At 46.7% G+C, this 16,942-nt stretch overlaps 1 protein-coding gene across 1 annotated transcript in view; it reads right to left on the bottom strand.

Moving 5' to 3' along the window:
- Positions 1 to 11,113, bottom strand: part of LOC144949543 (uncharacterized) — a 59,026-nt gene extending 47,913 nt beyond the window's left edge. Inside the window, exons 1-2 of the mRNA XM_078879472.1 lie at positions 11,083 to 11,113; positions 3,454 to 4,134 (exon numbers count right to left, since the gene is read on the bottom strand). Coding sequence (XP_078735598.1) covers positions 3,454 to 4,106 — 653 coding nt within the window. The 5' untranslated portion in view covers positions 4,107 to 4,134; positions 11,083 to 11,113. The remainder of the gene's footprint in view (positions 1 to 3,453; positions 4,135 to 11,082) is intronic.
- Positions 11,114 to 16,942: the final 5,829 nt, after the last annotated feature.

A 16,942-nucleotide genomic window follows, 5' to 3' on the forward strand; every position in this document is an offset into this window, starting at 1 on the left:
CGTTGTTTGGCGCTTTCCGCCATTTCTCGAGGCTGATTGCTGGAATTCTCGTCAGCTCAACTCGAACTGCAGCGGCTCGTGGGAGCGGGCACTCGGGGCAGAATGGCTTTCGAGCGATACTTCTTCAGTCAGCGCTGAATTCGCACTGGGTAGCACATCGCTACTCAGCGAGCCTCGCCACCCTGGTTGATTGCTGGCCCTTCTTCTGTTGCTGGAGTCTTCTCCTGTTGCAAGCTTCTGCTCTCTCGAGGCTTCTGTGTTGTTGGTGTGTATGGTCGAGCCCACGGCGCTCTCGCTGGCGCTGCTTGCCTGCTGGCACTCACTCTCAAAATTTGTGAATTGTATTCGCACAATCTTAATTTAGGAGCTTTCGTGACTGCAGGAATTACTCTTTGGTTCTTTTCGGTTAAGTCACGTCTAAAAATAAAATAATAAATTAAAATAACATATTATGACGTTTCGATTGCAACACAAGCAATCATCATCAGGTATAAAAGAAATAGCAACACAAATCTAACTAGAAAAACTATAGACAGACATACAAGCAGACAGACATCACAACGGCACACAGAGAGAGAACACACATCGGCACAAAGAGAGGGGTCGTTTCTGTGACGGTCCTTTAAATATAGAGAGGGGGGGCGGGGACGGAGAGAGGGAGGGGGTAGAGAGAATTAGCATATCAATGAGTGTACGGCCACGTACTCCTGTTGCAAGTAAGATGACAATGTGGAACAGGCACGCAAAATTGAAAATTAGGAGACAGGCACACGAAAATTAAATAACCTAGCAAAATATCAAAATGTGATGTAATACAACACAGAGAGTCGGTTAACACACAATTAACGCATAGCCTGGTTGATTACGTGTTTCAAAATTTGCTAAGTTAGAATTTTAAGTGTGAAAATTCCAAAGAGATGACACAGGCAGAGAGAACAAATAGCCAGAAAGAAAAAGGATAAGCTTAAAACTTCCCCGTAGAAGTGGTTCAATCTTAATTTAGGAGCTTTCGTGACTGCAGGAATTACTCTTTGGTTCTTTTCGGTTAAGTCACGTCTAAAAATAAAATAATAAATTAAAATAACATGTGTGTTCTCTCTCTGTGTGCCGTTGTGATGTCTGTCTGCTTGTATGTCTGTCTATAGTTTTTCTAGTTAGATTTGTGTTGCTATTTCTTTTATACCTGATGATGATTGCTTGTGTTGCAATCGAAACGTCGTAATATGTTATTTTAATTTATTATTTTATTTGTAGACGTGACTTAACCGAAAAGAACCAAAGAGTGTATTCGCACAGCTCTTAAACAACTGTGAAAGCTTAGTACAATACAACTTGTCGCAATCCTTGACTTTGCGAGCGACTCAACACATCAGGATGAATGTAGCATAAAACTTTCAGCGATACTCTTGTCGGCTCATGCTGTACTCAGCTCTTAACAACGCATCGCCCCTTCTCTCTGCGAGACGCGACTCCCATGGTTGATGTCGGTGCCTGCTCCCTCGCAAGCCTCCGTCGCGAGAATACTGCCCCTGCTGCCTCGCGAGACTGAACTGCCGCCCCTGCTCCCTCGCGAAGCTGAGCTCACACGATCCGTGTTCGTGCTAAAAACTGTATAATTCCCTCGCCTCTTTCTCTCTTCTCATAAAGGACCCAAGTTTCCTTTGATGCCGCTTTGCTGTGGGGGGGGGGGGTTGTACGTGTCCGTGTGCGTGTTTGTTCTACGTTATTGGGGGTGATAATTTGGTTCCTCAAGCCATCTTTTCATCCGTGGAAAACAGATGGGCAACTGCAATAAAACTCTGCGAGAGCCACTTCCCCCGCTCCGAGTTTAATATTTAATGGCATTTTACGACCTCCATTTGCTTGGTGCTTGCGGGTCGAGTGCTGGTTTTATTCATTTATTTAAAAAATATTGGCCGAATTATTCTTAACATGAATTTTGAAAAAAAGCATATATACACTCCACAACTGAGATGCCACATCAACCATCGCCCCCTACTGACAGGCTCTTGTCCACATGCAGGCCGGTGCAGGGCCACCACCTTGTGCCACACAGGGGCAGCTGCTACTTGGAGATGCTCTTCGAGTGTTTGAGACAAGATACGATACAAAACTCAAGAGTTGCTGGGGCATTCTAGATTTGAAGCTTTCGTGACTGCAATGATTCATATTCTTAGGTTTTTTCGGTAAAGTCACGTAGGTAAAACATTAAAAATAATGAAAGTAAAATAAAACAAAACAAAAATAAAAACAAAACAAAAATAAAATTCACGTTTCGGAGGCAACACAAGTCTCCGTCATCAGGTGGGACCGTCACAGCCGAATTAGCTGCATCAAGTGATGCAGCTAATTCGGCTGTGACGGTCCCACCTGATGATGCAGCTAATTGATGCAGCTAATTCGGCTGTGACGGTCCCACCTGATGACGGAGACTTGTGTTGCCTCCGAAACGTCGTGAATTTTATTTTTGTTTTGTTTTATTTTACTTTCATTAATTTTAATGTTTTACCTACGTGACTTTAACGAAAAAACCTAAGAATAATAGTTGCTGGGACAATTAATCAAGCACCATATAAATGCAATTATAACATAGTGAATGCTTTGGAGCTTATTGGATCTCGGTCCTGGTTAGAGATCTATCCAACACACAGGTCCACAAAGACTGGCCGCTCTTACCCTGCAGGTTGCACCTAGGAATTGAGTGTTCAACTTCACATTCTTGTCATTAAAGGCCTGTGACAAAGGTGCATCTATTGGAGCGGCATCGTCTAAGGCAGTGGTTCTTAACCTTGTTGGAGGTACTGAACCCCACCAGTTTCATATGCGCATTCACAGAACCATTCTTAATAGGAAAAATAAAATTATTTTTTCAAATTCAAAACATAGGTACATGTTTTACTGGTGCACAATCATGAGTCAGGTGTGTGTCTAAACCTCCGCCGAACCCCTGAGACTGACTCACCGAACCCCTGGGGTTCGATCGAACCCCAGGAGTTCGATCGAACCCAGGTTAAGAACCACTGGTCTAAGGCTTACGCATCTCCCGGGTCTCCATTTGACTTTGTATTGTCTCGGAGGAAGTCCACCCACACCTCCACTTCCACAAACTGCTGGGAGTTGCCTCGCTCTGCCTCACAGTCAGAATTCTCCTCCTGCTTCACGTTGTCTCCATCGATGTGAAGGTCCGATTTGGGAGTTGAATCTTCATCTTCACATTTTACCTTCACTTCTTCGCTCTTCACCATCACGTTTTCACATTTCACCTCTTCATATTTCACCTTGATTTCTTTAAAAGCGTCCAAGCTGGGATTTTCTTCCGGTTCTTGTTTGATGAGGGATGGGCTCATTGAGGCACTTTGACTTTCACAAGCTGATTTCAGACTCCACTCCTTGTGGATCTTCTGATGCTTGCGTGATCTCTGGTGTCTTTGAAGATATGGTGAAAGTGTAAACGCCTTCTCACACACACTGCACTTGAAGGGTTTCTCTCCTGTGTGTGTTCTCTTGTGTATTACAAGAGCAGATGACTGTGTAAACGCCTTCCCACACACACTGCACTTGAAGGGTTTCTCTCCCGTGTGTGTTCTCTGGTGTTTTACAAGAGTAGATGAACGTGCAAACGCCTTCCCACACACACTGCACTTGAAGGGTTTCTCTCCCGTGTGGGTTCTCTGGTGTTTTACAAGAGCAGATGAATCTGCAAACGCCTTCCCACACAAAGTGCACTTGAAGGGTTTCTCTCCCGTGTGTGTTCTCTGGTGTTTTATAAGAGCAGATGAATGTGCAAACGCCTTCCCACACACACTGCACTTGAAGGGTTTCTCTCCCGTGTGTGTTCTCTGGTGTGCTACAAGAGTAGATGAACATGCAAACGCCTTCCCACACACACTGCACTTGAAGGGTTTCTCTCCCGTGTGTATTCTCTTGTGTGTTACAAGAGTAGCTGAACATGCAAACGCCATCCCACACACACTGCACTTGAAGGGTTTCTCTCCTGTGTGAGTTCTCTGGTGCTGTGTAAAATATTTAGGACGATCCGTGCTGTATGCACACCGGTCGCATTGATGCCTTTTTGCACCGAGCCGCACCGAGTGCCTTTGCTCCATCAGACAAATTCTGCAGAGGAAGCGACAACTGCAGACAGAAAAAAGGGAATATCCACACCATCTACACATCAGTATCGATGCACAGAGGAATGCATATACAGTCACACATGACTTACACGTCTATACTTATTCATATATTCATGATATAGTGAAAGAAGTGTCCAAAATTCATCACATGGGCTGTTATGGTACACAATGAGAGGGCAAATGGTCATAAACATGCCTGGAAGCCCTCGTATCTTCAAAATGAACGTTAACCCAAAACTCAGAGCACACAATTTCAGCTGTTTGGCTTCAAAATAAATGTTTATGAAAGCTAAATTCAGCTGACATAGCAAAGGGTGTTGAAAATAATACTATTTGTGTCATGCACAAATGCATAATTAATGTTCAATCGCAACTTAGAGGTGCGAAGCCAGGCACAGATGTCCTTGATTGCTGGGATGAGCAGTTCCGACTTCAGCTGCTGCACGTGTGTGCTGTGATCACTTCCTGACTCCATTCTTACAAAGACTTCCAGAGGAAAACTAAAATAAACTACTGTTTTGATATAACCTCTGTGCTCAATAGAGTTAATAGACTTTACTGCAAATACAAACTTGACAATGTCACACACTCAGAGGTGGAGCCAGGATTTTCAGGTAGGGGGGGAAACCCCTCCAGCAATGAAAAATTACAGGAGTTGTTAGTAAGTAAGGAGTTGTTAGTGAGAAAGGAGTTGTTAGTAAGAAAGGACTTGTCCCTTGCTTTTCATTCGACGCGTGTGATCGTCATCGCGCTCGCTGAACGTGTTGATGCCTTCAGGAAAGAAAAATAGACTTTTGTATTTTGGGGGGGGGGGGGGGATGTCTAAGCGAGCGCCGCGTCATTCCCTTCCCGAGTGGCAAAAATCGACCTGACGTATTTAGGTAAATTGAAGTGTTTCGGCTTCTTTCTTGCAAGCATCAATTTTTTCAGGGTTTTTCATTGAATTATGAGGGAATATTAAATTAATCCAAGACAAGAATCCAAGTCCCGGGCAAAGCCGGGTAGTGAAGCTAGTTACTAATAAACCCCAATGATCCTATCGAAATTACGGATTTCTATCGGATCGTTGGGGGGGCACGTGCCACCCCACCCCCACTGGCTCCACCACTCTCACACACTGGCAGCATGGTTCACAGGTGGTGGTGTATCCAGACCTACGCCTGGCCACCTTCACCTGCTCAGTATTAATGCTTCCTCACTCCACCAAGTAATTCATTGAGGATCAACCAACACAGCCGAGGCTGTGTGTCTCTCTGTGGTGAGATGTTAACTACCTGTCCTGGCATACAGGAAGTCGTGGGTTCGATCCCGACCCTGACGCCTGCTGTATATTTGTAGTTTACGTGTCTCTCTCTCTCCCCGTGGTCGCGTGGATTTCCTTCCCGATTCCCGGGTTTCCCCTCCACACGTCTATAGTGAACACCGCCACGTGTCTATAGTGAACACCTCCACGTGTCTATAGTGAACACCGCCACGCGTCTATAGTGAACACCTCCACGTGTCTATAGTGAACACCGCCACGTGTCTATAGTGAACACCACCACGTGTCTATAGTGAACACTGCCACGTGTCTATAGTGAACACCGCCACGTGTCTATAGTGAACACCACCACGCGTCTATAGTGAACACCTCCACGTGTCTATAGTGAACACCGCCACGCGTCTAGAGTGAACACCTCCACGTGTCTATAGTGAACACCTCCACGCGTCTATAGTGAACACCTCCACGCGTCTATAGTGAACACCGCCACGCGTCTAGAGTGAACACCTCCACGCGTCTATAGTGAACACCGCCACGCGTCTATAGTGAACACCTCCACGTGTCCAGAGTGAACACCTCCACGCGTCTATAGTGAACACTGCCACGCGTCTATAGTGAACACCGCCACGTGTCTATAGTGAACACCTCCACGTGTCTAGAGTGAACACCGCCACGTGTCTATAGTGAACACCACCACGCGTCTATAGTGAACACCACCACGCGTCTATAGTGAACACCGCCACGTGTCTAGAGTGAACACCGCCACATGTCTAGAGTGAACACCGCCACGCGTCTATAGTGAACACCGCCACGTGTCTATAGTGAACACCTCCACGTGTCTATAGTGAACACCGCCACGTGTCTATAGTGAACACCTCCACGTGTCTATAGTGAACACCGCCACGTGTCTATAGTGAACACCACCACGCGTCTATAGTGAACACCGCCACGCGTCTATAGTGAACACCTCCACGTGTCTATAGTGAACACCTCCACGCGTCTATAGTGAACACCGCCACGCGTCTATAGTGAACACCTCCACGCGTCTATAGTGAACACCGCCACGTGTCTATAGTGAACACCTCCACGTGTCTATAGTGAACACCTCCACGTGTCTATAGTGAACACCTCCACGCGTCTATAGTGAACACCGCCACGCGTCTATAGTGAACACCTCCACGCGTCTATAGTGAACACCGCCACGCGTCTATAGTGAACACCTCCACGCGTCTATAGTGAACACCGCCACGCGTCTATAGTGAACACCGCCACGTGTCTATAGTGAACACCTCCACGCGTCTATAGTGAACACCGCCACGTGTCTATAGTGAACACCTCCACGCGTCTATAGTGAACACCGCCACGCGTCTATAGTGAACACCGCCACGTGTCTATAGTGAACACCGCCACGCGTCTATAGTGAACACCTCCACGTGTCCAGAGTGAACACCGCCACGCGTCTATAGTGAACACCTCCACGTGTCCAGAGTGAACACCGCCACGCGTCTATAGTGAACACCTCCACGTGTCTATAGTGAACACCGCCACGCGTCTAGAGTGAACACCTCCACGTGTCTAGAGTGAACACCTCCACGTGTCTATAGTGAACACCGCCACGTGTCTATAGTGAACACCTCCACGTGTCTATAGTGAACACCTCCACGTGTCTATAGTGAACACCGCCACGCGTCTATAGTGAACACCTCCACGTGTCTATAGTGAACACCGCCACGCGTCTAGAGTGAACACCGCCACGTGTCTATAGTGAACACCTCCACGTGTCTATAGTGAACACCGCCACGCGTCTATAGTGAACACCTCCACGTGTCTATAGTGAACACCGCCACGTGTCTATAGTGAACACCGCCACGCGTCTATAGTGAACACCTCCACGTGTCTATAGTGAACACCGCCACGCGTCTAGAGTGAACACCGCCACGTGTCTAGAGTGAACACCGCCACGTGTCTATAGTGAACACCTCCACGCGTCTAGAGTGAACACCGCCACGTGTCTATAGTGAACACCTCCACGCGTCTAGAGTGAACACCTCCACGCATCTATAGTGAACACCTCCACGTGTCCAGAGTGAACACCTCCACGCGTCTAGAGTGAACACTGCCACGTGTCCAGAGTGAACACCTCCACGCGTCTAGAGTGGACACCGCCACGTGTCCAGAGTGAACACCGCCACGTGTCTATAGTGAACACCTCCACGTGTCTATAGTGAACACCTCCACGTGTCTATAGTGAACACCGCCACGTGTCTATAGTGAACACCTCCACGTGTCTATAGTGAACACCGCCACGTGTCTATAGTGAACACCGCCACGTGTCTATAGTGAACACCTCCACGCGTCCAGAGTGAACACCTCCACGTGTCTATAGTGAACACCGCCACGTGTCTATAGTGAACACCGCCACGTGTCTATAGTGAACACCTCCACGCGTCCAGAGTGAACACCTCCACGTGTCCAGAGTGAACACCTCCACGTGTCTATAGTGAACACCGCCACGCGTCTAGAGTGAACACCACCACGCTGTTGACGAGCCTCACCTTGTTGTTATTGTTGTTGTGGGCAGGTCGCTTCTGAAAACAAGAGCGGTACAGCAGCTCAAGCGGGCGTGGCCTGGTAAAAAATGAAAAAAAACTGTGTGAATATTTAAAACAAAACAAGTTACAAAGTAGCGAGCCAGGTGAAGGGAAATTAAAACTTCAGCAAGGTACTCTTTGGTTCTTTCGGTAAAGTCACGTAGAATAAATAAATACATTACATAATAGCATACGACGTTTCAACTGCAACACAAGCAATCATCATCAGGTACAAATGAAAGAGAAAAAAAACCTATTAAACTTAGAGTCAGCTAACATAACAGTCAACACCCTACCTGGTTGATAACGTTCTTCCAAAGATTGCTCAATTTGAGAGAGAGACACGGAGACACATAGACAGATGCATAAGCAGAGAGAGATGACACAAAGACACACAGAGAGAGACACACATTAAGACACACAGAGAGAGATGACAGAAAGACACACAGAGAGAGACACACACACATAGACACACAGAGAGAGATGACACAGAGTCACACAGAGAGAGACACACATAGGCACACAGAGAAACAACGCCTCTGTGTTGAGGCCTTAAATAGAGAGAGGGGGGGGGGGTAGAGAAACTAGCACGTCAATGCAAGGCCGTAGCCATGGAGTCAACATTGGGGGGGACCAAATATTCCACGGGTCTGGGGTCCCCCCCCCAGAAAAATATATAAATTTGAAAACTATTTTCCTGCCATTTCCTCCCTAAAATATTTTAAAAAGTTCACTAACACATGGGATGGACTTTGTTTTATTTGATACAATGTCTAATAGTGTATTGTAATACATTGCTCTATTTTTTCTTTTTTACCTTTCTTGTTTCATAGTATGTAATGGCAGAGATTAGGGATTCATAAAGTACAACGCAATCCTATAAACAGGAATCTATGCATTGTTATATGAAGACAAGTCCAGATTTCGTGGCCGAGGTTTAGCAAATTGTTGTCTTTATTAACAGAGCATCGCAATTATTATTTACAAATATTTTTACAGCACCATATTGAGGGGGCATATTTGATTATAATACTTATTATAACATATTATAACATTATAATTATGACATATTATACTTATTATAACATTATAATTAATATATATTAATATAATAATTATAACATATTATACTTATTATAACATTATAATTATTATATATTATAACATAATACTATACTTATTATAACATGTTATAATGACGGCCTTGTGTCAATGAGAGACTTGGAGGTTTGGTGACTGCACAGAGAGAGAGAGACACTTCATGTAATGCAACACAGAGAGTCGGTCAACACACCAACTAACGTACTCTTAGGTTTTTTCGGTAAAGTCACCACGTAGGTAAAAATGAAATTAAAATTAATAAAAGTAAAAATAGAAATAAAATAATAAAATTATAATAAATCACGCCTCACTTGATGCAGCAAATTATAGTCTACATTATAGACTGCCAGTACACTCACCCAGCTTAATAACCATGCTACAGTCTACATTATAGACTGCCAGTACACTCACCCAGCTTAATAACCAGGCTACAGTCTACATTATAGACTGCCAGTACACTCACCCAGCTTAATAACCAGGCTACAGTCTACATTATAGACTGCCAGTACACTCACCCAGCTCAATAACCAGGCTACAGTCTACATTATAGACTGCCAATACACTCACCCAGCTTAATAACCAGGCTACAGTCTACATTATAGACTGCCAGTGCACTCACCCAGCTTAATAACCAGGCTACAGTCTACATTATAGACTGCCAGTACACTCACCCAGCTTAATAACCAGGATACAGTCTACATTATAGACTGCCAGTACACTCACCCAGCTTAATAACCAGGCTACAGTCTACATTATAGACTGCCAGTACACTCACCCAGCTCAATAACCATGCTACAGTCTACATTATAGACTGCCAGTACACTCACCCAGCTTAATAACCAGGCTACAGTCTACATTATAGACTGCCAGTACACTCACCCAGCTTAATAACCAGGCTACAGTCTACATTATAGACTGCCAGTGCACTCACCCAGCTTAATAACCAGGCTACAGTCTACATTATAGACTGCCAGTACACTCACCCAGCTTAATAACCAGGATACAGTCTACATTATAGACTGCCAGTACACTCACCCAGCTTAATAACCAGGCTACAGTCTACATTATAGACTGCCAGTACACTCACCCAGCTTAATAACCAGGCTACAGTCTACATTATAGACTGCCAGTGCACTCACCCAGCTTAATAACCAGGCTACAGTCTACATTATAGACTGCCAGTACACTCACCCAGCTTAATAACCAGGCTACAGTCTACATTATAGACTGCCAGTACACTCACCCAGCTTAATAACCAGGCTACAGTCTACATTATAGACTGCCAGTGCACTCACCCAGCTTAATAACCAGGCTACAGTCTACATTATAGACTGCCAGTACACTCACCCAGCTTAATAACCAGGCTAGTCTACATTATAGACTTGTGTTGCCTCCGAAACGTCGTGATTTGTTTATATTTTATTTCTATTGTTACTTTTATGAATTTGTATTCATTTCTTACCTACATGGTGACTTCACCTAGAACTAACGCGTCGCCTGGCTGATCGCGTTCTTCCACAGGTTGCTAAACTATCTTCTTGGTTCTTTCGGTAAAGTCACTTAGAATGGAAATAATAAAAATAAAAGGGAATATTATTTTATTATTTCCATTCTACGTGATATAAAACATAATACAATTGGATAGTTTTATTGTTTTATTTTATTACTTCCCTTCTACGTGACTTTACCGAAAGAACCAAGAAGATGAATCACTGCAGTCACGAAAGCTTTAAATCGAAATTGCTCAACTAAGCGAGAGAATTGAAGCGAACGCGACCAGGCGAGGGCAGGAGGCAAGGCCCCGCGTTGTAAAGTTCCAAAGTGGACATCGCTTCCATGCTCGCTGCTACTCAATTGACATCCCTACGAGAGAGAGAGCGAGGCTCTACCTCGGTAAACAACAACAACCACAACAACAACAACCACAACCACAACCGCGATGAGAATTTCTCGCCTCAGATTTCAGTTCCCGCGCGGAGCGTCAACTTTCCGTTACCTCGTGACGTCACGCCGCAGCAGCAGGTGACATGACGTCACTTGTGGGTTACAAGACACTCCCCTCCCACAATGAGCGGCTCTGTAACTTACATAAATTATGTTAATGAGCCTGGCCCAATCGTGGAGGGATGGGCCGTTGGTGCCGAACCGATCACAACGAACTCGTGACGTATTTCACGAATAAATTATGTTAATGAGCCGCCAGTCAGTGGGTGTGGCTTTGCCCAAATAAGGATAGTACTTGAACAGATAACGGAAGTGACCCAGGCAGAGGTGACGTCACGCTCCCTTGAGACGGGTTGGGGTGAATACTTTGGTGACATGACGTCACTAGCAAGGTACACCTCCCCCTGGCGTTTCACGCCGATGAGGTCATGCTGAGTGGTGACGTCACGTAGCGGGATTAGAGTTTAAGTTGATTAAGATTAATTTTCCATTGCTCCCTCCCTTGAACAGAGACCCCTTGGGTGTGTGTGCTCAGCTCAACAATGTGGACATTATTGTGTGTGTACACACACATGGACAGTGTGTACACACACATGGACAGTGTGTACACACACGTGTACACTGTGTGTATGTGTGTGTATGTAATATTGTAAATTACGGCGGGAGACCACTTGACGGGTAGCACACACGATCCCATTTTCCAGCGCGTGTCACCCCTACATATACGCGTGTGTACGTGTCCGTGTGAGGGTCGCTAGCCCCCGAGATCCCTCCCTCGGTACCCCTAACGGCCGGGTTAAAATCATTACTCGCCCTCTCGCTGCTAGGCGAACCGCTGCTGCGTTCTTCACCCATGGGGTGAGAGCCGTCGCTCCAGGATTCCCCTCCCCCGCGGGTCCGCGTAGTAGGCATGTTTAATTACGTACGCGCACACCCACACACAGCTCTGCGCGGCACTCACTCAACCCTGACCACTCACGCTAGGATCGCGCACCTGTATTATACCCGTCGTGAACGTGCGCGCACACACGCATACAGCTCCACACGCGATACCCACTCTTGCGCCGCTCTGCGCCGCGCTCGCCGCTCACGTTATGATCGCGCACCTGGGGTACGCTGATTACGCACGCCGCGAGCTTACGCATACACAGTACCACACGCGTTCACACTTATAACACGAGATCACACGAGGCCACGATCAGCTATTAATGATTTATTGTCTGCTACGTGGGACTGGTTGTTGAGTCAGTATGAATCGACGAGGCTGCCTACTCTACTAGCCCGGAACCTATTCCCTATTTATCGTTCACGAAACACTTTTACCTCCTTACTCACGGTTTGAGGCACTCGACGTTCCGTGGGTTTTCCTCGCTGCTTGCCTCGACACGTCGCACGGACGTCCGGAGGGCAGAGCTGGGGCAGTCCTGGACGTTGGCTTCTCGGAGCAACAGAGCGATTTCCCCTTTGCGCTCCCCATTTATCCTCCCTACCTCAAAGGGAATGCGACTCTGGACAATAGGCTCGCGACCCTCTCGCATGCGCACCGCCGTTCCGGGCGCTTTTGATATGCTACTTAATGCTCAACCTGCGCGGCGCAAATTCCAATCAATCCCTTTCTCACGCAGGCCCCCCCCCATTATCGCAGTTTATGCGGCGGCGTCCGTCACAAAGGTGCGCCGTGGGAATTTGTGCACGGCTCCCCGCGTGACCCCGCTCTCCCGATTACTCATACTAACAGCCTTATCCTTTAACTCCCCTAACAATGGTGCCTGCGTGTTTTCTAATGATGCTCCTCCATCACAATGCTTATTCCCTCTGCCTGCCCCGTCGATACTTGCGTGTGTGGGGTGTGTGAGATGCGTTTCCCCCGCGGTGGCCGAGTGGCCCCTCGCTGCGACCTTGCAACCTTAAGGCCGGTCGCAGCGCCGCGGTGCAAAGTAGCGTCGGGGGAGGTCGTCCAATTCCCTGGTCGCCGGAAACCGTGAAAGTTTAATCCCGATAAGGGCTTCTCGGATAAAAACCGGTCGGCCAGGTGACCTCCCCACGGAGCGCTATGGGGGGGGGGGGGGAATGCGTGCGGGTGTGTTCGTGTGAGGTGAGGTGAGGGGGACGCGGGGTCGGCTCCGTCGCTTGGTGGTGGCGAGGTCTTAGATGGGGCGCCTGCTGAACGGCTTCGTGGCGGCGGCATGACATATTTAGCGAGTGTCCATGTTGGTGTGTATGTTGAACTTCTTTCACACCGTACATAGCCAACCATGGTCATCGGAGGTTGCTAGGAGGGACACCAAACTAAGCACGAAAAGCAGTTCTAAAGAAAATATATTTTCAACCTAGATTTTAAAAATGCGTAGCTCCAGTGACTTCTTAATCTCGGAGGGAAGAACATTCCAGACGGCTGCAGAAGTGCATCTGAAAGCGTGCAATGCAGCGACCGTCTTTGTTCGATGACTAGCCAAAAGCTGCTACGAGGATGACCGGAGTTTGCGTGATGGTTGATGCTCTTTGATGATACCAGCAAGGTATTGGGGTTCACTTGTGGCCAGCGCTTTGTATGTAATGAGTGCAATCTTATACTGTATGAGTTCGGCAACAGGAAGCCAATGCAGTTCGGTGAGCACTGGACAGACATGGTCGGATTTTGCAGTACCCGTCATGACGCCAGTAAAATAATTTTGTACACGCATCAGCTTGGTAATGTTTTTGCCAGATGTCCCGGAGAGTAGTGAGTTGGAATAATCGAGCCCTAACCCTATCCCTAACCCTACCCCTAACCCTAACCCCTAACCCTAATAACCCTAACCCTAATAACCCTAATAACCCTAATAACCCTAACCCTAATAACCCTAATAACCCTAACCCTAATAACCCTAATAACCCTAACCCTAATAACCCTAATAACCCTAACCCTAATAACCCTAATAACCCTAACCCTAATAACCCTAATAACCCTAATAACCCTAACCCTAATAACCCTAATAACCCTAACCCTAATAACCCTAATAACCCTAATAACCCTAATAACCCTAACCTTAATAACCCTAATAACCCTAACCCTAATAACCCTAACCCTAATAACCCTAACCCTAATAACCCTAATAACCCTAACCCTAATAACCCTAATAACCCTAACCCTAATAACCCTAATAACCCTAACCCTAATAACCCTAACCCTAATAACCCTAACCCTAATAACCCTAACCCTAATAACCCTAATAACCCTAACCCTAATAACCCTAACCCTAATAACCCTAACCCTAATAACCCTAACCCCTAACCCTAATAACCCTAACCCTAATAACCCTAACCCCTAACCCTAATAACCCTAACCCCTAACCCTAATAACCCTAACCCTAATAACCCTAACCCCTAACCCTAATAACCCTAACCCTAATAACCCTAACCCTAATAACCCTAACCCCTAACCCTAATAACCCTAACCCCTAACCCTAATAACCCTAACCCCTAACCCTAATAACCCTAACCCCTAACCCTAATAACCCTAACCCCTAACCCTAATAACCCTAACCCCTAACCCTAATAACCCTAACCCCTAACCCTAATAACCCTAACCCCTAACCCTAATAACCCTAACCCCTAACCCTAATAACCCTAACCCCTAACCCTAATAACCCTAACCCCTAACCCTAATAACCCTAACCCCTAACCCTAATAACCCTAACCCCTAACCCTAACAACCCTAACCCCTAACCCTAATAACCCTAAACCCTAACCCTAATAACCCTAACCCCTAACCCTAATAACCCTAACCCCTAACCCTAATAACCCTAACCCCTAACCCTAATAACCCTAACCCCTAACCCTAATAACCCTAACCCCTAACCCTAATAACCCTAACCCCTAACCCTAATAACCCTAACCCCTAACCCTAATAACCCTAACCCCTAACCCTAATAACCCTAACCCCTAACCCTAATAACCCTAACCCCTAATCCTAATAACCCTAACCCCTAACCCTAATAACCCTAACCCCTAACCCTAATAACCCTAACCCCTAACCATAATAACCCTAATAACCCTAACCCCTAACCCTAATAACCCTAACCCCTAACCCTAATAACCCTAACCCCTAACCCTAATAACCCTAACCCCTAACCCTAATAACCCTAACCCCTAACCCTAATAACCCTAACCCCTAACCCTAATAACCCTAACCCCTAACCCTAATAACCCTAACCCCTAACCCTAATAACCCTAACCCCTAACCCTAATAACCCTAACCCCTAACCCTAATAACCCTAACCCCTAACCCTAATAACCCTAACCCCTAACCCTAATAACCCTAACCCCTAACCCTAATAACCCTAACCCCTAACCCTAATAACCCTAACCCCTAAGCCTAATAACCCTAACCCCTAACCCTAATAACCCTAACCCCTAACCCTAATAACCCTAACCGTAACCCTAATAACCCTAACCCTAATAACCCTAACCCTAATAACCCTAACCCCTAACCCTAATAACCCTAACCCCTAACCCTAATAACCCTAACCCCTAACCCTAATAACCCTAACCCCTAACCCTAATAACCCTAACCCTAATAACCCTAATAACCCTAACCCTAATAACCCTAACCCCTAACCCTAATAACCCTAACCCCTAACCCTAATAACCCTAACCCCTAACCCTAATAACCCTAACCCTAATAACCCTAACCCTAATAACCCTAACCCCTAACCCTAATAACCCTAACCCCTAACCCTAATAACCCTAACCCCTAACCCTAATAACCCTAACCCCTAACCCTAATAACCCTAATCCCTAACCCTAATAACCCTAACCCCTAACCCTAATAACCCTAACCCCTAAACCTAATAACCCTAACCCCTAACCCTAATAACCCTAACCCCTAACCCTAATAACCCTAACCCCTAACCCCTAATCCCTAACCCCTAACCCCTAACCCTAACCCCTAACCCTAACCCTAACCCCTAAACCCTAACCGTAAACCCTAACCGTAAACCCTAACCCTAACCCCTAACCCTAACCCCTAACCCTAACCCCTAACCCTAACCCCTAACCCTAAACCCTAAACCCTAACCCCTAACCCTAACCCCTAACCCTAACCCCTAACCCTAATAACCCTAACCCTAATAACCCTAACCCTAATAACCCTAACCCTAATAACCCTAACCCTAACAACCCTAACCCTAACCCCTAACCCTAACCCCTAACCCTAACCCCTAAACCCTAACCCTAATCATCATCATCATGAATCATCATCATCATGAATCATCATCATCATGAATCATCATCATCATGAATCATCATCATGAATCATCATCATCATGAATCATCATCATCATGAATCATCATCATGAATCATCAATCATCATCAATCATCATCATCATCAATCATCATCATCACACACAATCGTGCGGGCGGTGGTCCACATGTCTTGTGACCCCCCTCACACACTCTCGTGAGGGCGGTGGTCCACATATCTTGTGACCCCCTCCCCACACACTCGTGCGGGCGGTGGTCCACATGTCTTGTGACAGCCCCCCCCCTCCCTAACACTCCAAAACACACACACTCGTGCGGTGGTCCACGTGTCTTGTGACCCCCCCCACACACACACACCCTCGTGCGGGCGGAGGTCCACATGTCTTGTGACCCCCCACACAAACTCTCTCGCGAGGGCGGTGGTCCACATATCTTGTGAGCCCCCCCCCACACACTCGTGCGGGCGGTGGTCCACATGTCTTGTGACTCACCCCCCCCACACCAACACACACATTCGGGCGGTGGTCTACATGTCTTGTGACCCCCCCCCCTCTCACACACTCGTGCGTGCGGTGGTCCACATGTCTTGTGGCCCGCCACACGCACTCTCTCGTGAGGGCGGTGGTCCACATATCTTGTGACCCCCCCCCCCACGACAGACAGACAC

Source organism: Lampetra fluviatilis, chromosome 54 (assembly GCF_964198595.1).
Source record: "Lampetra fluviatilis chromosome 54, kcLamFluv1.1, whole genome shotgun sequence".
In the NCBI taxonomy this organism is placed as follows: domain Eukaryota; kingdom Metazoa; phylum Chordata; class Hyperoartia; order Petromyzontiformes; family Petromyzontidae; genus Lampetra; species Lampetra fluviatilis.